Here is a 21,689-nt window from a genome sequence, read left to right on the forward strand (position 1 = left end):
CAGCTTACTTTTTCTCAGTCTTATGTTTTTAAGATTTATTCCTGTTGATAAACATTGCACAAATTTATTCATTTTTTACTGGGTGGTAATAGTCCATTGTATAAATATTTTGCAGTGTTTTTTTGCATTCTCCTATTGATGGATAGTTCGTTTGTTTTCAGCTTTACCCTGTTGTAAACAATGCTGAAGTGAACTTGCTTGTTCGTTGTCTCCTTGTGTACATGTACAAGAACTTCTCTGTGGTATATACATACCTATAAGTGAAATTACAGGGCTGTAGGATATGAATCGGCAAATTTTTTTATGTGGAAAATTTAAACCTTGGATAGTCATTCCAGAAAGACAGATTAAAATCTTTTCAAATTGTCCCTAAGTAGTTTTCATTGAGAATTAGAGTCTGATTTGGCTAGAATTTCTTCTAGAGCAGTTACCACCCTCCCATTCATTCCCCCACCCTAAATTGTGCTGAAATGAAGGGCGGGACCCATCTATAGTCAATGAAAAAGTCTGCTTAGAACCTAAGAATTGTTATAGTTCCGAGGCCCATCTAGCCCAATGTTCTATTGTTGACAATGGCCCCAGGGACCTGCCATAGGGAGGTATGGTTGTCTTGCTCCCTGGGTAACTAATGGCTTCCTGGTGGTACTATATGGTTTTAACCTTTTGCCATTCTTCTCTAGGTGTTTGCTGAGAGCAAGGATGAAATTGCACTAGTGCTTTTCGGTACAGATGGCACTAAGAATGCCCTTGCTCACGAGGATCAGTATCAGAACATCACAGTGCACAGACACCTGATGCTCCCAGATTTTGACCTGCTGGAGGACATTGAAAGCAGAATCCAACCAGGTTCTCAACAAGCTGACTGTATCCTTTTTCAGCCAGAGAAGACTCAAGAAATTTCTTCTAATCTGGGGAATCATAATCTAGTTTGGTGTGGTTCTCTTAAGAGTCACAGCTTTGACCGTATGGACATTTGTTGCTCTGAGGTCATGGTGGTGATGTGTGTTAGGATTCAGTGGGAAATTAATCAGGTTGGATTGGATGCCTGGATTCCAGACCCCCCAGAATCTTGCCCCTTCTTTGCACTAGTGAAATCGAAAGGTTGTGAGGCATCGGAAGGGGGCGATAACAAGGAGTACATGCCTGTATTGATAATGTGCAGAGCACTGGTGGTGGTGATGGTTAGAAATGCTTAGACACAGGGAGGATATTCCTACAAGGGTATATATGTCATGCAGGGTCTCTGGTCCCACTTCCCACATAAGAACGCAGGATATGGCGAGGCCAAAAAGGAACACCCACGGAGCCATGGGTAGGGGGTTCACACCACTATAGTCTCACTGGCGGCTGGGTTGGAGACACAGGAAGCAAGAGCCACACAATCCTCAATGCTCCGTCCGCTTCTCTGCCAACCAACGTAGCCACGGCAGTTACATCAGTAGCCAATGGCTAACTGGTTGCAGCTTATGGCCAACTAGTTACAGCTGACGGCCATCTACTACCCGAGCGAGCTCCTTTCCACATGAGGCCGAGAGCCTGGAAACTGCTCTCTGGGACTCTGTCCCCACAGTATAACATTAGCATTCTCCATGCTTTCCTGGATGGAGGTTAATTTTGTGCCCCACATCAGAGTGATATTCATTCAGACTGTGAGATTTCCAGTTTCTTCTATAGGTGCCCAGATTTTAAGGGTTTACTCTTATTTTTCCAGTCAGTAGTGCCATCTCTGATCACTGGGAGGTCCTGCTGTGCTGAGAGTAACTTACAAATGCCATATAATACGACTCCATGTTTAAGAATGGACCTGATCACAAAAAAACGGGTTCTAGTTAGTGTAAAATGGCATCATAATTTTTGGTTAAATGAGTGAAATATGTTAGATTACCTTTGGTTTATTTTACTTTTCCTGGTTATGTTTCAGGATGTACACTTTGATATATAGCATATGTGTATATACCGGGGGTGTCAAAAAAAATGTATACACATGGCTTGTATTTATCTTTTATTATCGGTATACATTGAGTATTACAATTTTAATACAGTTTTTTCCTTTCTTAAAATGTGTATACATTTTTTTGGTACCCTCTGTATGTTAGTGAAATAAATTTGGGAAGAAGGGCCATTGGGCAAATACTTTTCAATAATCACACAGTCAGCCCAGTGTCCACAATTTCCAGCACTGTGGACGTCATTGGGGAAAAATTGCACGTTCTTGGGATAAAGGGAATGTTTGGTGGTATCTTCTGCCCTTAACTAGCTGAGTCCTGGACGCACTCGTCGTGTGCATGGATGTGATTCAACAAGAAACTATGTAAGTTTCTCAGCTGAGGAGAGTTGGAAATGAGTCTTTCTGCAAAAATTATATGGGTTGATGTATTCAGTGCACTGTGTGATTCATTGTTAATTAAACAGCGTGTTTATGCGGCTAAACATTTCACAGAATTCAATGGTTCAGTTCATCCTCTTTTTTTAAAAGTTTAAAAAGAGGAAAGGATATACTTGCTGGGAATTTCTCTGGGAGAAATAAATGTTTGGCTTATTTCAGGTTCCTTTCTATTTGACATGAGCTAATTACCAGGAATTAAAAAAAAATACTAAGTGGTATAATCCATATGTCATTGAAATTAGATGCATAGTAATTCTGGCCAGCTTACTAATTCATTACTTATTTAATTATCAGCCTTTAAAATGTGTGTCTCGGAAAACACACATGAATGCATCCCTTAACTGTTAGGAAAAAACTTTGCACTAAAATTTCAGGCGTAAATTTGTATTGCTATTTCTTAATCTCTCTAAATCATTTGCAAAAATCCTGCCACTAGCCCTGTGAGTGGGATCAGACCAGCGTGTTTGGAAAGTGACCCCTCGCAAGGCTGACGTTGTAGTACACTGGGAGAGTTCCCTGTTTACATCCTGCCCATGCAGATGCTGGAAAGGGGTCCTTGTTGATGAGAATGGCCACATCTTAACTGAAGTTGGAGTTAGGAAATCGGGACATAATATTTCTGCACCTTTTTTGTAATGCTTAGAAATTTCTCCTAAGATGTTAAAAGTCTGTTATAATCGGGTGATTATGTGTTTGGTAGGAACGTAACTGAGCATCAATAACACATGGACTTCTAGGGGGTAATCACATTTGTGAACTGTATTGAGATTCATCTGTGAGCCTCTTTCTGCTTAGAGAACAGGTGCACTTGACTTTGTAGGAAATAATTTAGGAGAATGATTTCTTAATGTGCTGACTCTCTCTTTTAGAGGAAAGAAGTTTGAGAAGAGGCATATTGAAGTATTCACTGACCTCAGCAGCCCATTCAGCAAAGATCAGCTGGATGCTATAATTCATAACTTGAGGAAATCCAGTATCACCCTGCAATTCTTGTAAGACCCTACGAATAATGTTTGTAAACAAATTCTGTGTCTCAGAATGCAGTGAGTGGGGCCCCTTTACAGAGCACTTGTTCTGAGGAATCTTTGCTCTGCTCGGAGTCGGAATCTGTCAGGTGACTGACCTCAGCAAATATTCACCGATTACTCTCTCTGTTCCAGGAACTTCTGATTTTTTGGTGATAAAGGGATGAAAGTCATGCTGAAACCCAGGAATTTAGCTCAGTAGCAGACTGTTCACTGTGCTTAGGCTCAAAGAATTGAGGAATTAGAGGAATCTTTTGAGGACATTCAGTTCATCTCCTGCCCACACAGAGGGCTTTACCCAAACAGTGACCAGATTGTCAGTGTCTTTTCTGAAACAGCGCTAGAGAACTGTGTCTTACAGTGGATGTTTTTAGGGTAAAGAGGAATGTCAGCTAAGAATCATTTCAAACACATGTAATGCTTATTTTTAACTCTTTTTCAGATCTACAGAATATGCACACATATATAAAATGTAATTTGCTTATGTGTATTTAGAAACGAGGTATACGAACTTGGGGTGGGGGCAATAATAGTATATTTCACAGTTTGTTGAGGAGAGAGTCCCTCCCCCAGTAACTTCATTTTCCCCTCCAGGCATTTCCTTTCTTTATCTTAGGTCCCTAACAGAAAGTTCTTTCCACTACACTAATCCTTCCTGCTGTGTCTGAAACCTATTTTTTCTTGTCCTATTTTTGGTGAAAGCAGAGTGGTAGTATAGGATGTTAAATTATTAGGCTTCTGGGGACACTTACTTTTCAGACTGAGAGCTATACTGAGAAGCCTCCAGTTCAGAGTGGTAAGCCTTTGGCTTCAAAATGCCTGCCATGGGGAATTAAGCACTTCTCTTGCATGTATGTACCTCTCAGAACTGCTGAGGGGCATCTCCTTTCTGTAGAACTGTAGAAAAATTGTTCAGAGTAACCCATCATACTGATACTTAAGATGGTACTTCAGAGAAATTAAGTGCTTTTAAAGTGACACTTCTCTCCTTATTGAGTTGAGGTTTTTCTTAGCACTTCATAAGCCCAGCTCAGCTTCTGCTCCCTGTTCATAATCTCAGAATGTCTTTACGTGGCTGAAACATACTGCACTTCATCAATGTCACTGGAAAGGGCTACTATTTTTCCGTCTGAGTAATATGGTAAAGCGTTCCCTCTTGGAAACATAGCCTTGTCTTCTACTTGCTCCTTATGTGCCCAGTTGTAGTTTTTCTTGGGTAATGTGCTTCCTTCCTGTGCCACAAACCTCCAGCATACAAAGTAGAGTTTTGGTTTTATTGTTTGGTGTATCCTGTGTTTGGTTGGTTGTTCTAGGTGAACTGAAAAAATACCAGTAGGTCAGAGAAGTACCGTGTTCAGAACAGGCCTGTTCCTTGGACCTAGTTTTCAGTTTCTACTACTGAGTAAGTTTATTTCTGGTTTAATGCAGGGTGGAAGGAACTGTTATTATAACTTGTTTTTTCAGGCTCACTTCCTGACTCTTCATTTTCATATCATTCTTCCTTTCTTCCTGGTGAATGTTAAGGAAACAGCAGTGAGCTGGTGCAAACCCTCTGTGCCACACCCTGCTCCTCGGAAGCTCTTTATCTGATGGGTGATACAGGACATGCAAATCCGTCCCACTAAGTATATGTAGAAAAAATGAAACTAGGAAGCCCTATTTTAATTATAGCAAACAAAATGACAAATCATCTTAAAAATAGCCATCCACATATGGGTGACCCACAGGTAATGTGAGTGAACTGAAAAGATTGCTGAATTCAGTTTCCGTTTCCAAGGGCAAAGTAAGGTCATACGCGACGTGGGAAGCATGTTGCCCTTACAATCAGGTGACTGAGTCTTGGCTTCATTACTTAGGAGCCGTATGTCTTAGGCCCAATTATTTTGTCTCTGTAGCTTTAGTTTCTTTTTAGAATATAAAGGTAGAAATCTCTATTCACCAAATAAGTAAGGATGAAATAAGATTGTTTACATGGTTTGTAAAGTGCCGTACAGAGTATTATCATAAAATATGGTTGGTTTATTGTTCAGTTTGTATATTGATGATTGAGTATTCCCAGGATTGGTAATCCCCATCTGGTTTTAGTTTCATTTCAGTGAAACAACTGGAGTGAAACATAAAAACAAAATGGGTTTTACTTGTTTCTAGGAATTACCAGATTTGTGTATAGTAATAATGATAACATTTTTGAGTTTTAAGTATTTTATACAAATTCTCTAATCTTTATAACTTTGAAGGATATTAATGGGCAGTTATTTATGTATTTTTGTCTGCCTAGAATATCACCCAGCCTTTTTCTAGGAAGCATTTCTTCCTAAACTTGAACCTCATGGCTTGAAGGAGGGCTGACATCTTCTAGATCTGGACCCCAGGCTACCCTTTATTCCTGGTGTTTTTGAATTTGAGATTAGAGGTTTAAACACTGAGTCTGTCTTTGGTAGTGAAGTTGGGCCATGTGAGCTTGAATGTGTTCCGAGACAATGTGGAGGAAGTCAGTCCAAGAGAGTGAAGCCAGCATAAAGACTAATGACTAAATACGAAGGGAAAGAGCGAGAGGGTCAGGTAATCTGTATGGTGTTTGAGACACTGGGTGTGGTCATCCCTAGGCCAGGTGCGACCCTGCCCTTTGCATTATTTGGTTATGTAAGCCAATGAATTTCCCTTTTTTACCAAATCAAAGAGGCTTCAATTACTTGAAACCCATAGAATATTGACTAAGGTAGATAAGTACCATTTGACAGATGAGAAATTTAAAGCTCAGGGAGGTTGGCGAACATGCCCATTTTCTCATTGCTAGTGAGTGATAGTCACAGGATTGGAACCCAGTTTCTTACTTGGCTTCAGACCTTGTCTTCTTAACTACTGCTGATCTTTCTCTGATAGTTTGCCTTTCCCAATTGGCAAGGAAGATGGAACTGGGGACGGAGGTGATGGCAACTTGCGCTCAGACCACCATGGACCTTCCTTTCCTTTGAAAGAAATTACTGAGCAGCAAAAAGAAGGTATTCGGATGGTGAAAAGGGTGATGATGGCTTTAGAAGGTGAAGATGGGCTGGATGAAATTTATTCTTTCAGGTAGGAAGTGAAAACCTTGATTACGATTTTCAATTGTACCCTTTTGAACAGAGGGCTTCCTAATGGTTTTCTTTTTCTGGGCCACTATTAAATTAGCAGTTATTCTTTAATAAATACTCTGATTTTCATTAAAGAAATGGTACACTAGCCCCTAATCTCTTTTTTTAGATTTGTGTGGCTAGCACAAGATTTCTTGTTTATTTCCAGGACTGTGTCAGTGAAGTTTGGAAATACAAAGATACCACAAAATATTTAGCAAGTAAAATGTAAAAGATGAGGTAGTAGATTTCTCCTTTATGCCAGGCTTGGGGCACATCTCTTGGGTCCTTCCTTTTCATGTACCTACAAAAAAAAAATTTCCTAATTATAAAAACTGGCAGATCTGAGATATGCAATATCCCCTTATCCTCTGATTTAGGTTTATATACTGTAATACAGTAATTAAAAAAAACAAAACAACTTTTGGTCATAGAATGATTTGGTCAGGCAAAACAAACCAAAAAAAACACCCCAAATGTAAAGAATTTACAATCTTGTTAATATTTCGTGTGGGTTTTATAAAGGCAAAATGATTTATGAAATATAAATCCTTGAAGTACCATATAACAATGAAGCAAACTGCTTTTTTCACCATCCAGTTAGAGATTGTCACCTTTTTTCATGTTATTCGTGGTTGGAATTGGACATACACTTACTTTAGAGCAAAGAACCTGAGAGGAGTTGGAAGCACTTAGAACAATATGTGTTTGAAGGGCCTGATTGGGTAAAGGTGGAAACAGTACTTTACCATGCAGTATGGCTGGTGTAGTTTCAAGTTCTCTGGCATAATCACACCTGATGTTTGCAAATTAATTCCAGTTTATCAATAAATATACAAAAATACACGCGTTTTAAGTGAAGTTCTTAGTTGAAGTAAAGGTTCAACAATTGGGATTTTTTTCAGTAGCTACATTGTATATCTGCTCTAATTTCTTTTCTCCACCGCAATTATAAAATATTTCTGGTGAACTATAATTGACAAGCAATACATTCTGATTTTCTAAACACGAGACACCCTTGAAAAATTACAGGTAAATGGGAATTTTGGAAATTGAATTGTAATTTCACAAGGGGTTGGCAAAGAAATCAAAGGAATCCTGTGAAGTGACATTTCTTGTCATAATCGTGTGTTACTACTGTAATGTGTTCAGATATATGTTCCTAAGTTATTTCTCTTTCAAATTTGGACAGTTTGTTCTAATGTGAGAATACATGTCTTAAGCTAATGTATTCACCATCCTATCATAAAGAAAAATTATAGGCCAATACAAATTACTGTTAAAAACATTAATTTTTCTGTAGCATAGCAAGGAGGGAAATTGTTGACTACGTAGTGTGCCAGCAGTTTGAAGCTACTTTGGTTTTAGGTCTGCCAGGAAGGTGTGGACCAGAACTTTGTCATCCAGTATAGTACCCATTATCCACATGTGGCTATTTAAGTTTGAATTCATTAAAATTAAAAATTTAGTCCCTCAGTCACACTATTTCCAGTGCTCAATAGCCTATTGGACAGGGCACAGTTAGAAATAGAACATTTCCATCATCGCAGAAAGTTGTGCCGGACAGCTCTGAACTAGACTTTTCCCCATCTCTGAGATCTTAGGATGATAACTTGACTTCTACATGGGGAGCTTCACATCTACTTCAAAGCTGTTGTTCCCAAATGTTACCTATTAGATGCTGGCCTTTAGAACTTCCCCTGAAATATGCGTAGAATTCAGATCTCGTGATGGTTTTAGACATGACTCATACTTGGACTGGCAGTGTCCTGAGACAGATTAGACCTGGTTCAGACCCACTCAGTCCCCAACACATCCAAAGCCAAGGTCTATCATAACTTTGGAAGTAGGGCGTCAGATAGAATATCTGCTACGCATTGTAAATTATTTCAGAAAATTGGAGTCTTTTGATGCTTCTTTGTCTGTAACTCTGGATAACGTCACATAATTCTCCTTACCTCTTTCTAGATAGGTTTTTCATCTGTATCAAGGGGATCGATCAGTCATAGTCTGGACTGTATACTTTGAATGTGTTTGGTCATTAATTCCTTTGTTTTTTGTTTTAGTGTCTACAACAGCTTTCAGATATCTCTGGTAATCTTTTCTGTTGTGTTTGATTTAGGGGCCAGATAAAAATAGAACTGATCTTGGTTTATGTTCAAATAATGTAACACTTTACATTGTGTTTGCCACCCTCCCCAAGTCTCCCTCTCCATCCCCAGTAAGAAACCTAGAGTTCTCTGTTTTACCTCAAGACTGAAATGTGGATTGCTGTTACTTTATCCCTTGGGAGGTCTTTATTTAACTCGCTCCATTATGGGCATGTACAGATGCCTTTTATTTAAGAGAATTGGAATTAAAAAAGAATTGTAGAGTTGTGAGCAGTGACGTTATAGGCTGGTGCCCACCCTGTGATATCCTAGACAGGGGTTCTTAGCGTGGTTTTCAGGGAGCTGGTGAACCTTCTATATTGTGTGCAAACTGATTTATGAGTGTGTTTTCATCATATCTTCAAAATGTTCTTGGTCCTGAAAAAAAAAAGTAAAGAACAACTGGCCGATTTGAAAGAGCGGATTGAATAAGGGAAGATAGATGTTCGTTTTCACCTGTCAGTAAAGTCATTCAACTCCTTCCTCTTTGGCCAACTCATTTGTGTCCTGGCTCTCTCCCAGCTCGTGATTGTCACATCCCTGCCTTCCCCTGCTGTTCCTCTCTGTCTGATCAACAGCAGTGCGTTTCTCATTCTAGAAAACTAAGCGCATCATCCAGCACAAGTTAACATTTTAAAATTGTTGCTTTCATTATATATTTTTCTTTATTAAGTGAGAGTCTGAGACAACTGTGTGTCTTTAAGAAAATTGAGAAATCTTCCATGGCCTGGTCCTGTCAGCTGACCATTGGTTCCAATTTGTCTATAAGGATTGTGGCTTATAAATCGGTAAGTGGTAGGTACACGTTTTTTAAAGAAATGTTACCTGGCAGACTAATATGCTTACATAAGGAACTGACAACTCATGTGTGGGCTATTTAGTACCAGGATTACTGCTTTTGTAACTGCTTTCCCTGTTTATTTCATCTCTATTTAGCTTTTATGAAAAAGGCATGCTAGGTAGGAGAGGAAGTTGTACGAATTGCCTCTAATGGAACTTGAGTCCCTCCTCTTTCTTTCTCTCCATTGATAATTGATTGTTAATCATGAGTTCCAGGCCTTTCTCTCTTTTTAAAGAAGGAAAATGGAATGCATCAAGCTGGGTCATTGTAGTATCCTCGCAGAAATATAGGATATACGCCAACAGAATTAAGAAGTTCAGAGTTTTGAAAACTCAGTTACACCTAATTCTGTTATTAAAGGTACCTAGGAAGTATGAAAAAGTATTGACTTGTTACTATGAGATTGCCTTTTGTAAAACATGTACATTTATACATAATAGCACACTTTGAAAAGTGAGTTGCTTTTGGTAATAATTTGTTGAAATTCCAGTTTGAGTACAAGTCTCTGATCCATGCTTCCACATGACCCTCCTTACCTTTTTTATTTAAATATACAAAACTAATATATAAAAACATTTAAACATACAAAGCATGTGTTTATATATTCAAATATTTTTTGTACATTCAAGGACTTAGTTCCAGTACACACTCCACACCTGTGAAATCTTTGCAGGTATATCTTTATTTTGGTTTCTGTCAAGGCCTACAATAGTGTCGCTAAGAATTGAGAGTACAGTTTCCTCCCATCTTTCTATCTTTTTTTTTCTCAAATTTTCTTACTGATTTCTGAGTACTGATAGAGTCTACTCTCCCTTTCTTTCTTGGAAAACAGAAAGTGTTTGAGTATATACAAATATTCATATTTACCTGTGGGTTACCCTGGGGGGGGATGAAATGTTGAAAGAGTTATAAAATGAACTAAAATTTCCACAATAGGCAAGAGCAAACAAAACAATGTTGAGTAATTATTTTGTGTGTTTTTTTCTGTAAAGCAGAGAATATATTATATTTTCACCTTTGTCGACTGGAATCCTAGCTTTCTATATTTTCTCTTTATTTTTTCTTTTGGAAACAAGATTCAACAGGGGACAGCTAAAAAGTCTTGGACAGTTGTGGATGCAAGAACCTTAAAAAAAGAAGACATACGAAAAGAAACCATTTATTGCTTGAATGATGATGATGAAACTGAAGTTCCAAAAGAAGATACTATTCAAGGTGTGCCAATGAGTGGGTCCGCTTTTGCCTAAACGAGATTGTCTTCAAGGTGATCAGAGGCAGGCTGAGATTTATTATTTGTTTACAGATATTTCTCAGTTCTAGAGATGTAACGCTTTGAAGGGAGTATGAGACACTGGTTTCTTTAGCTCATCTGTTGGGTCTCAGGCAGGATGGTTCCCAGGACTGCGTTTGGGTCCATCTCGCTGAGTTTTAAATGTCTCAAGTGACAGGACTAATACTTGACTTGCTTTAAAGTTTGATATTTACTAGCTAGGAAAATGCTTATGTTAGTGTGGCTGAAACAAGTTTTTCAAAATGTATTCTATTTTATTTTTGACATCCATGGTAATTATTTTCTTGAGTGCCAATTTTAGATTTTATATCCTGATGGATGTGCTCCCTTAAGGTAATTTAGGGGATAAGAAAAATGATTTGTGTTTGTTTTATTGCTTTATGTTCACTAGGATCTTTAAAGTTGTACCCATTTGACCTGTATGGTGTGTCTAGATGGCATCTCTATCCAGGGGGCTTAGAAACTAGCTGAGAGCATCTGAATGTTCAAGGGCTAAACTTATAAGGTACTAAATGATAGTGAAGATAGAAACCAGGGTCTTTATATAAATTTATTTCCAAACTGTACTTATTGCTACCCAGTATAGTTTTAGTTTGCAAGTCTTAAAATAAATGCCTTTCATCTGTGACACAGTATTTTGCAGGGTTTGTGGGTATTTGTATGTGTTGTAGAGGCAGTGGGGGGAAATGATTAAGGTGGTGGTGGTGGTGGTGGTGGTTAGAGTTTCTTTCTCCTGATGGATTATGTATAGAAAGTAATCAGTACGTACCCTACGATCTCTATTAATTTTTTAATTCAATTCAGTGGTCTAATGCAGTTAAGAACATGAATTTTTAAGTTAGACCTGGTTTAGACTCATGTCCTTATCACTTGCTAACCACTTGATCCTAGTATAATGACCCACCCATAGCAGGAAGGGTGGCATGATGAAAGACAAAAGACCAGGAAAGTAGAAGGCCTTCTCAGTGATATAAGGTCGTTGGGATGGTGCAGTGGGCATATACAGATTGGTACTGGAGGGTAGTAGCTAACAGATACCCTGTGTTTTGTTCTGTAATCTTCACAACAGCCTAATGAAGGAAGCACTCTTGTTGTTTTCATTTTATACATAAGGGAACTGAGGCCGAAACGTACTCATTAGTGTATTCAAAGTCACACAGCTGACTAGCAGAGCTTCAGCCCAGGTCTGTCGTACTAAGAAGGGCTTTGAATGACAGGCTGAAGAGTTTATCCTTAATTTTGAGAACAGCATGGAGCCAGAATGTCATTGGAACTGTGTTTTAGGAAGATTAATGTGACAGCTAGATGTAGGGTGGGTTGGAAGGAGAAGACACTACAGATAAGCGTACCAATTCTTTTGGTTGCAAACAAAGAAAGGGCTTTGGTTATCTTAGGCAAAAGGGAAATTTATTGGTGGAGCAATGGAGAGGGAAAAGTTAAAAATTGTCTGAGTTCAAAGAGCATAGACGTGTAGCTTTTCTGTCTTAATCTTTTTTGCAGTTATCCACATACTCCCTTTGCCTGTCCTCCACTCTCTGCCCTGTAATATGTAGAGTTCTCTTTCTTAGACAGAGGGACTAGTATGTGTGGGCAAAGGAATATGGTTATATGTTGTCTGTTCTACACTTCTTGCTATGTACAAAAGTTAGTTGTTGATTTGCCCTTTAAGTAGATGAACCAAAAAACACAAGACTGTTTTAATGAGAATTTTCAAGTTACCATTAAACAATTCAAGTAAGAAGATGTCTGATGCCAGAGACAAGTGAGAAAAAACATTTGGTTTAGATACCACTCTTAATCATATGCCATACATTTCCCTGTTTGTTTTTTGTGGGAAATTTTATAAAAGACATATATAAAAGTACAGTTGTTGTTTTTCTTTAATTAAATACACGACATCAACAGATTGACAGGGACAAATAAACACTGAGTCACAGACTGTGCCCTCAAACACGTTTCTTTGTCTCCTGGAGTAAAGGTGTATGTGCTTTTCCTTTCCTTTTACCCAAAGCCAGAGTCCTTAGATTTTGATGATCCTTCTCCCAACAAAACATATTAGACTATATACTGCAATAGCATGACCTTCTGTAGAGCAGAAGCCCTGGAACAGGTTTGGAGTTTGTTTTTAAGAAGCCAAGAGCCTATATTTGTATGAGTAACCCAAGTAATGAAAAAGAACAAAAATAGACAATGCAATCCCAGAAATAAAATTAATTAAATGCAGAAAAATATCCAACTTATCAACTGAATGTTTCTAAATAGAAGAGTTCTGGCTTCTTCCGTTGGGCATTTGTATATCTCCAGCATGCATTTTTGAGAACATTTTTTGTTCTGAAAATTTCCTATGGGCATTTTTTCCTCTGTGGGTCTCCAGGATTCTGAATAAATGTGTTCTTGTTATGTTTACAAATCACGATTGTGCTTTAGTCAACTGTGGTTTATTTTTGGAGGGTATCTAGTACGTTACATTTGCTACATTCTTTTTTCTAGGCTGGATAATCATTAAGGTAACTAGATTGCAGAATATGTACTTAAAAAACATAATTAGATTTTAATTGACTCTATATTGTACATGTTGTTTATTGACTCTATATGCTGCTTTCCCCCCTGGATCACAAGGGGCAGAAATTTGATTCCAGGGAGTAGTATGTGAGGCTTGATCTGGAGTGTGCCTGTATCGTTCACGTAGGCGGGTGGCTGATTTCAACTCGTAGAAAATGAGCCCTTGTGCACTTAACAGATTCTCTGCTCTTGTCCTCCAGGGTTCCGCTATGGGAGTGATATCATTCCTTTCTCTAAAGTGGATGAGGAACAAATGAAATATAAATCGGAGGGGAAGTGCTTCTCTGTTTTGGGATTTTGTAGATCTTCTCAGGTACAGCACTTACTCTACTAATTGTAAACAAAACAAGTGAGCTTTTCCTTGTTATTATTTGAGATGGTGTGATTTTGATCGGTCCTTTTATTTGTAATACATGTTTATTTCACTTTCAGTTTTCCCAAAATGTAGTCTGGGAGTTAGTGTCTCTGCCTTTGAGAAAAACCAAGATGTAGAGAAGTCAGCATGAATCAGAAGAATAGATTCAATTGAAAGTCTCATCTTAGTTTCGCTGTCAGTCGTAGCTCATAGTAGCCTTAAAGAAACAGTATCTAGTTGTTTGCTATGATATTGCTTTTCCTAAACTGTTATGTATAATGGAGTGTTTTCTAGGAAATGAAGGTCTAGCTGGGTGTTGAATGACTATAGACCTCTTAAAATATCATTGATTTATGCCAGTTGCTCTTCATCTCAATGCCTAACAAAGATGTCTAAGATGTGAAACTTGTCCTTAAGTCATATATTTTTTAGACACCAATGCAGAGATACATGAAATGACACAATGGGAAATGCAGTAATTCACTGAAGGCTGTGGGATACCATGTTCTATCCTAGAAAGGGTTACTAAAGATTCCTGGGGATCTTAGATGAAATTGTTCTTGAGGTAGGCAACCAAAAAGAATGTATAAGTATAAAATGTATCTTTTCAGGCTCTATAGGAATGAAAAGATTTTTTTTTTCAGTCTAGATTAACTCAATTGAGAATTATAATAAAAATAATTATTACCCAGTATACTGGATTTAAACTTCCTCTTGTTGCTCAAGCACATAGTCCCTGTGTAATTCAGTGTTAGAATAATTCAGTGAGGTTAAGGAGCATGATTTTTATGATATGCCCAAACTGTTACATACATTGTTAAGACTCATAAGCTGAAAATTAGGAGGATTTACTTAAAGTTGATGTGATTTTAATAGTGAGAAAAAATACTTATTGGAAGTTGAATCTAATAATTTTCTAACAAATTACACTGAATATGCTTTTCTTTAAAATTACTCACTTTGGGGAGGTATATAAACTTAAACCTTATGGTTATCAATGGCAATGCTTATGAGTCTTTTTCAGTGAAGTAGAACCTTTATTCAGACCTGTTTGTAGAAACTGGCCTATTGGGAAATGGGTCTTCCTAATTCCAGACAGGCAGAAAAGACCTATCCTATACACTTACACATCTGTAAGTAAAAGTCAGGACTCAAAAAATTTAAATCACCTGTGCCAGGGTGGTAGCAGAGCCTAGTTAGTTGAATGACAAAGCAAAAAAAGAGTGAACTGAACAAAAAATACATTTTCCGTTTTTAAAGATTTTTATTAACTTAAAATTAACGTTTAAGTCATGAAGTATTTTCTAAAGCAACTTTTTGTTTTTAGCTCTAAATTATTTGTATCTCAAGTACAGTCTCAGACAGGCACAATAAATATAATCACAATAGCTACCATCTGTTGAGTGATTATAATATTTCAGTCAATATACTAAGCATTTTATATAAATTCCTGTTTAATTCTTATTACGACCCTTTTAGGTAGGTGCCATGATACGTACTTTATACATTAGGAAATTGAGCTTCAGAGCTGTGAAGTAACTGGCCAAAGGTCACCTCGCTAGAAGGTGGTAGAGATGGGCTTTGAAGCAGGTCTCTCTGACTCCATAGCCAGTGCCATCAGTAATCTGCCTTCCAGATGGGCACCCTCATTTCTGAATAGTCTAATTTTACATACCTGCTTTCATGTATTATCTTAACAAATGTATACACACTTCATAAGAGAAAGATCTTTTCCATATCAACTAGATAAATTATAAGCATGCACCTACTAACAGACCAGTAATTATCTTTAAATTAATAAGATCACATATTTTTCTAAAGTCCCTTTAAGTGAGGGAAACTAACATTTCTGGATTGAATTGATGTGAAACTTTTCATTATATAAAATAGGTTTTTTGGTTTGGGGTATGTTTTTCCTTTTTAGAATTGTGAATTACTCTTTTAAATTTTCAAGAGTCCCTTCAATTTGTCTTCCTCCAAGCTGTCAGTATTCTGGGTATCTAATTATATGATGGATAAGAATTTAGCCAGAACTTCTCCCAAATGGCTGTCTGTCTTTTGAAAAGTCATTTAGGTGCCTTAGCTCTTTTTTAATCAATCAAGAACTATTACAGATTTTAATACCCTGTTTCCCCCAAAATAAGACCTAGCCGGGCAATCAGCTCTAATGTGCCTTTTGGAGCAAAAATTAATACAAGACCCACTATTATATATTATATTATATTATATTATATTATACTATACTATACTATACTATACTATACTATACTATACTATACTATACTATACTGGGTCTTATATTAATATTTGCTCCAAAAGGCGCATTAGAGCTGATTTTCCGGCTGGGTCTTATTTTCAGGGAAACACGGTAGGAGGGCAAATAAATCTACATAAATGTAGCAAACTAAAAATGTAGGATCATTCCCATATTTCTTCAAATAATGGTTTCAAATGAGGAATGGAAGTGGAGGTGGAGGGTGTTTGAATTATGTAGGCTTCACCCCCACACCTTTGAGACTTCATCTTCCTGAGCTGTGAAAGTGCTCATAATTTCTCAGCTTTGGAGGTGGGAGGGCACTGTCCTCCTGCAAAAGCAGTTCCCCAGATGTGCTCTGTTTTTCTGTCACTCCAGACTTATTCTCACTGTTATCTCTGCTCAGGACTCTTGTGCCCAGACTCGTCATCAGTTCATGCACATCCTTTAAGTCCTACCTTAGGTGTCACCATGTACAGAAGCCTTTCCTGACCCCACAAGTCCCAGCTAGATGCCATCCTGATGTGCCCTTGTAGCACCAAGCTGTAATTCTGTCCTGTAGCTCTGTGTGGTAGTACTGCCTTGTGCTCAATTCATATTTATCTGTCTAAGCTCCTCGGGACAATACTATATCCTGTTCGCTTTTGTGTTACAGTACACAGAACAATGTTTGACGCATACTAGGTGCTCAGATATTTATTGTGTTGAATTGAACCTCAAGTAATAAGTTGTTTCTAAGGCCTGTGAATGTTTTTCAGTAAGAACATTTTGAATAAGATTTCTTAGTAACGTGGAGCATTATGGTTTTATGTTACTTATTTTGGATCGACACCAATTTTTTTCTCACTCTTGTAGATCCACAGGAAATATTATATGGGAAATCAAGTTCTAAAGGTCTTTGCAGCAAAAGATGATGAGGTGAGTTGACAGTGGGTCTTTGAGGTAGTGCCACAGAATTGAATTGTCATTTTAAGGGAGTCGTTTCGGACATTTGTAGTTTTAAAGGACATTAATTCTTGCAACAGCAGTGGGAAAATTCACTGACCTTTATCTCTATAAATGGAGAAATGATAAATGAATTTGTCATAGCATGAGCACAAGGCCTGAGGATATAGTCCTGCAAATTGGAGATCAGGTGAGTATTAAAAGCAAAAACATTTGGCAAGTGCATTTAGTGTGGGAATCTCATGGTCAAATGTTCAGGAGGGTTGGGTCAGTTTGACCTTTTCATTTTCATAAATACTGAACATTTGGTGCTGGCTTAAGCATCCTGGAGATGAACTTCACTGGTTTACTGGGCCACTTCCGTCATTCAGAAATGTGTCTTTTCCCCCTTCCCTCTCTCTTGGCACTCTTCTCACCTCCCCAAGAGATTCTGTTTTCAGGCTGATTTCTGCCTGGGTAACCACCCATGATTATTGCATCCTACACTCAAACCTGCCCACTCAGTAAATATTTTGTGCGTAGCCTCCAAGTTAGAGCTTGTAATTTCCTTGGAGATGTGGATCTGAGCTGGAAGATTCCAATCTAGTGCCTTTTTAAGACTATTTAATCAAGTTTCCAAATTCTGGAAGTATTTTTATTTGAAATTAGTAATCTGTATGTAGAAGGCTTGTTTGGGTTGAGAGAAGGGTGATGGTTAAGTGGTCTAGTGCCGTTGTTTCCTCACTTCTGAAGATGGCTGGCTGCAGGTCCAGTGCATGATGTGCCATTATTCTATCAGAACAGCTAAAATTAGAAGAAGATGCTTGGCTTCCACTCAGTACTGAGCAGATTCATTAGAGCACAGTGGGTATATGTGAATCCTTAAATTTGAGAAGACTGGTTCGTGGATTTCTCCTGGATCAAATCCTGCTGGGGAACGTGCAGTTCTGGTATATAAGGTGTTAACACACCTTAACTTCATTTTTAACTTTTGCTGAAGTCTTACCTCCTGCTTACTGTCCCTTTACACAAAGAAAATCCTGATCACTTCATGTGTTTGCTGTGTATGCAGTGAAGACTGTCATATCACAAAGCTGTGTTGAGGCATCTGTGGTTCTTTGACTTGCCAGCTGAGTGCAGCCTTGTGACTTGCATGACTCAAATCGAGCCTCATACAGACCCTATAGATCACAGGGTCACTTTGAATTCATTCAAGAAAAAGAAATTCTTTTACTAATGGGAAAGGGCTACCTTTTGGTGTCAGTTCTTGACATCATAGTCAAAGAATAATATTAACTCGTTGGAGCTTATGAGGTAAGCAGGAGAGTAAGGAAACTATGTCACATGAGGACTTCCAGTAAAAGATTGCATGGAGAAGACTTGTGTAGGTAGGCAGGGGAGTAGGAGGGGCAGACACAATAGCCCCCTTCATACATTTAGAGGATTATCATATGAACAGAAATTAACTGTGCTTCCTACCAGAGGGTAAATAGGGACCAACTGGTGGCAGTTTTGTTCAAGATGAAAAATTACGTTGTCAACAGGTTTATCATCCAAATGGATTGGTTCCTTGTGAAGTGGTCAGATCCCCATTTCTGTAGGTTTCCAAGTAGAGTCTTTATTACCACCAGTCAGATGTGGAGGAGGGAATTCCTTCATCATGTGGATTGTTAAACTATGTGAATACTATTGTTTTTAACTCAAATATTCTGTGATTCTGTGAATAATTTCTTTTTAAAAATATGTTTTCTCTGGTCATTAGCATATAATTTTTTTGTGTGTGTAGAGAATCTACACTTTTATTTGCTGATTTGCACTGTGTGTGGAAGAGAAGGGGAGAAGAGAAAGGAAAGGAAATGGAGCATTAGTTGAGTTTCCCACAGGTGCAGTATTGTGTTGTAATGTAGCAGTCATTCAAGACCCCATCCTTCCTTACTTTCAATATCCCAAATGGCTCTAGCAAAGACATCCAAATAAAAACTTGCAAAATTGGAAGTAATCTCTTCCTCAGACTCCCATTGTACTTATCTGGTCTCTCTTTCGGGACATGTTATAATATATGCATTCTGTATTTGATGCATACCTCATGTCTACTAGTACAGAATGTATTAGCTCAGTGAGATCAGGGACTTATCTTTGTTTTCTTATAGGGCCTAAGAGAGTGCCTAGCAAAGAGTAGGCACTAAGTAAATATTCTTTGAATTGAAAAGATAGTGACTCTATTGTGAAATCTGTAGAGGATTTTCTGGCATGGTATTGAGGTCATAGGTTTTTAGTGGAGGAAATGGGAGTATACATGGATAACTTTGATAAAGGTTATCTAAAATACTGAGAAAAGTACAAAGTGGCGAGTTACGGAGGGAGAGAGAGTTGACTAAAGCAAATCTCAAATGGAGAGGGTATCAATTTACTGAGCCTTGAGAATGGGTTAGAAGCTAGAGAGCCAGAGATTTGGAGAGGGCATTGGAGCTAGATAGAAAAGATGTGAATGAAAAGCTGCAGAGGTGGGAAAGGACAAAACTTGCCCAGAAGTAATGATCGGCTCATGAGGATTGTATGGAAGGGCGTCACATGATCAGCTCTGTGAACAGAGGAGGAGGCAGTTTTGAGAGAGAACAGATGGATTTGAGAGATGGCGTGGAAGTAGAATGGGTAGAGTTTGGGGAACACTTGAAGGTAAGGGATGAGGAAGGTGGCATTATCAGAGACTTTGGGCTCTTCTTTGGTTGACTGGGACAGTGGTGTTAATGGAAGTAAGGGGTAGAGGTGGAGAATGGGGGAAAGACAGGAAGTTTCGTTTTCATTATGAACAGCTTGAGCTACCTAAGGTATAACCAGGTAAGACACCTGCCAGCTCGTCCGCAATGTAAGTCGAGATCTTAGGAGAGTTTTAAAGCTGAATATACAGATTTTTGATTCATCAACTCATGAGACCGGATAAAATAATCTCCAACTAGAGTTTTAGAGTAAGAGGAGAAGGGAAAGGTCAAGAGCAGAATTTCAAGATTAGTTGGGAGAAGAGCGAGGGGAGAAGTGGCCACAAAGTATAATAATCGGGAGAGTGGTGTCTCTGCAGCGAAAGGAGAAAGTGTGGAGAAAAGGGACGGTCATGTGCTACGGAGAGGTCACCCTCAGAGCACGGGAGCCCATGATTTAGCAGTTAGGAGTCCATGGGCGACTCCCGATGAGAATTTCAATAAGGAAGTGGGGTCACTAGTGGATTAGACTGAAGAATAAGTGTTCTCAGCAGTGAAAAAAGCAAGACAATTATTTCATGAAATTTAGAGGTGAAAGGAAGGAAAGATACTGATTGTAATTTATGGGGAGAGAGAGACAAAGAAAGATTTTGTTTAGGAAGGCTGAGACCTGAGTTTATTTAGAGGGTGAGGGTATGCATTTGGAGGAGAGGGAAGATCGAAGCGGTAAGAAAAAGAACTTAGATAATGAAGTTCCAGAAGAGGTGTAGTAAATGTGATTAAATGCAAATATGGCCTGGAAGTTGGTGTGTGTGGGAGGGGGAGAAGGCACTTAAAAAAAGATCTGAAACAGGTAGAAAGTGGATAATAATTTTAGGAGTATTTGGTCCCGTGTTGAACACTGTCCCATGTTGGCACGTGTTAACGCATGCATCTTTCTTACTAGGCAGCAGCAGTTGCCCTTTCCTCCCTGATTCATGCTTTGGATGAATTAGACATGGTGGCCATAGTTCGATATGCTTATAACAAAAACACGAATCCTCAAGTTGGCGTGGCTTTTCCTTATATCAAGGACACCTATGAGGTAAAATCCACAAGTCTTTTATTATGTTAATTCGTTTTTCCTTCAGTTTCTTTATTCTAAACTGTGCTTCTCAACTGTTAATGTGCATGGGAACTACTTGGGGGGAGCTTGTTAAAATGAAGCTTCTGAGTCTGGAAGTCTGGGATGGGGCCTGAGATTCTGCATTTCTCACAAACTCCCAAATGATGCCGATGCTGCTGGCCTGTGGACCACGCTTTCAGTTGCAATGAAAGAACATAATATACGTATGTAAAGGAGCTTTTTATTAAGGCAAATCAGTGCAGGTTAATCACGGCCTCTGTTTGCCCAATCCACTGACCTCCTCTTGGTTCTCATCCTTCTTCATGTGTCAGAACCTAGTGGGAAGAGAGAGGACCTCTATTTTCACAACCACCTTTGTTTACTGTAGATAAATGTTGAGGATGTGATTTTGTTGTGATCCTTGTGAAACTCAGTTTAGTTAGGGCTCTCCTATTTAAAATGCAGGTCTATATTCCTTCCCATTTCCTGTTTCTCAAAAAACTTACTGTGGCAGAACTGGGAGAGAGACAGCAAATGTCTTGATTTGCATGTCTACTTTCCAATCACCTTGACTCTTCTCATTCGTAGTAGTTAGTGGTCATGCATTTTGTAGGTGTTCTCTGATAGTCTTTCTCTGAGGCATTTCTTTTATGTTTAATATTCTTTGTACTGTTTGCAGTTATGTACAGCTAATAATGGAAATCAAAACATTTTACTTTCCGTGTACCAGCGTTGAGCCATCTGATTTTTGAAATAACTTTTGTTGTGACACTTTCACAGCATTTGGGACCAGTTTTATATGTTTCCATTAATTTAGTTGTTTTTACTTTTACCTCCTTTCTTTCTCATTAGTGTTTAGTGTATGTGCAGCTGCCTTTCATGGAAGACTTGCGGCAATACATGTTTCCATCCTTGAAAAATAATAAGAAATTCATTCCCACAGGTGAGTTTATTTCCATTTTGCTCACTAATTGGCTCTAACCACAG

The 21,689-nt window shown here is 38.4% G+C and overlaps 1 protein-coding gene across 1 annotated transcript in view; it reads left to right on the forward strand.

The window, feature by feature from the left end:
• XRCC5 (X-ray repair cross complementing 5) overlaps positions 1–21,689 on the forward strand; it is an 82,374-nt gene that overhangs the window by 6,200 nt on the left and 54,485 nt on the right. Inside the window, exons 3-12 of the mRNA XM_019727052.3 lie at positions 681–864; positions 2,263–2,311; positions 3,256–3,378; positions 6,295–6,486; positions 9,348–9,462; positions 10,592–10,730; positions 13,569–13,681; positions 16,833–16,895; positions 20,544–20,681; positions 21,555–21,645. Of these exons, the coding sequence (XP_019582611.3) occupies positions 681–864; positions 2,263–2,311; positions 3,256–3,378; positions 6,295–6,486; positions 9,348–9,462; positions 10,592–10,730; positions 13,569–13,681; positions 16,833–16,895; positions 20,544–20,681; positions 21,555–21,645 (1,207 nt within the window). The remainder of the gene's footprint in view (positions 1–680; positions 865–2,262; positions 2,312–3,255; positions 3,379–6,294; positions 6,487–9,347; positions 9,463–10,591; positions 10,731–13,568; positions 13,682–16,832; positions 16,896–20,543; positions 20,682–21,554; positions 21,646–21,689) is intronic.

This window comes from Rhinolophus sinicus, chromosome 17, assembly GCF_057876585.1.
Source record: "Rhinolophus sinicus isolate RSI-liver-muscle chromosome 17, RSI-T2T, whole genome shotgun sequence".
Taxonomy (NCBI): domain Eukaryota; kingdom Metazoa; phylum Chordata; class Mammalia; order Chiroptera; family Rhinolophidae; genus Rhinolophus; species Rhinolophus sinicus.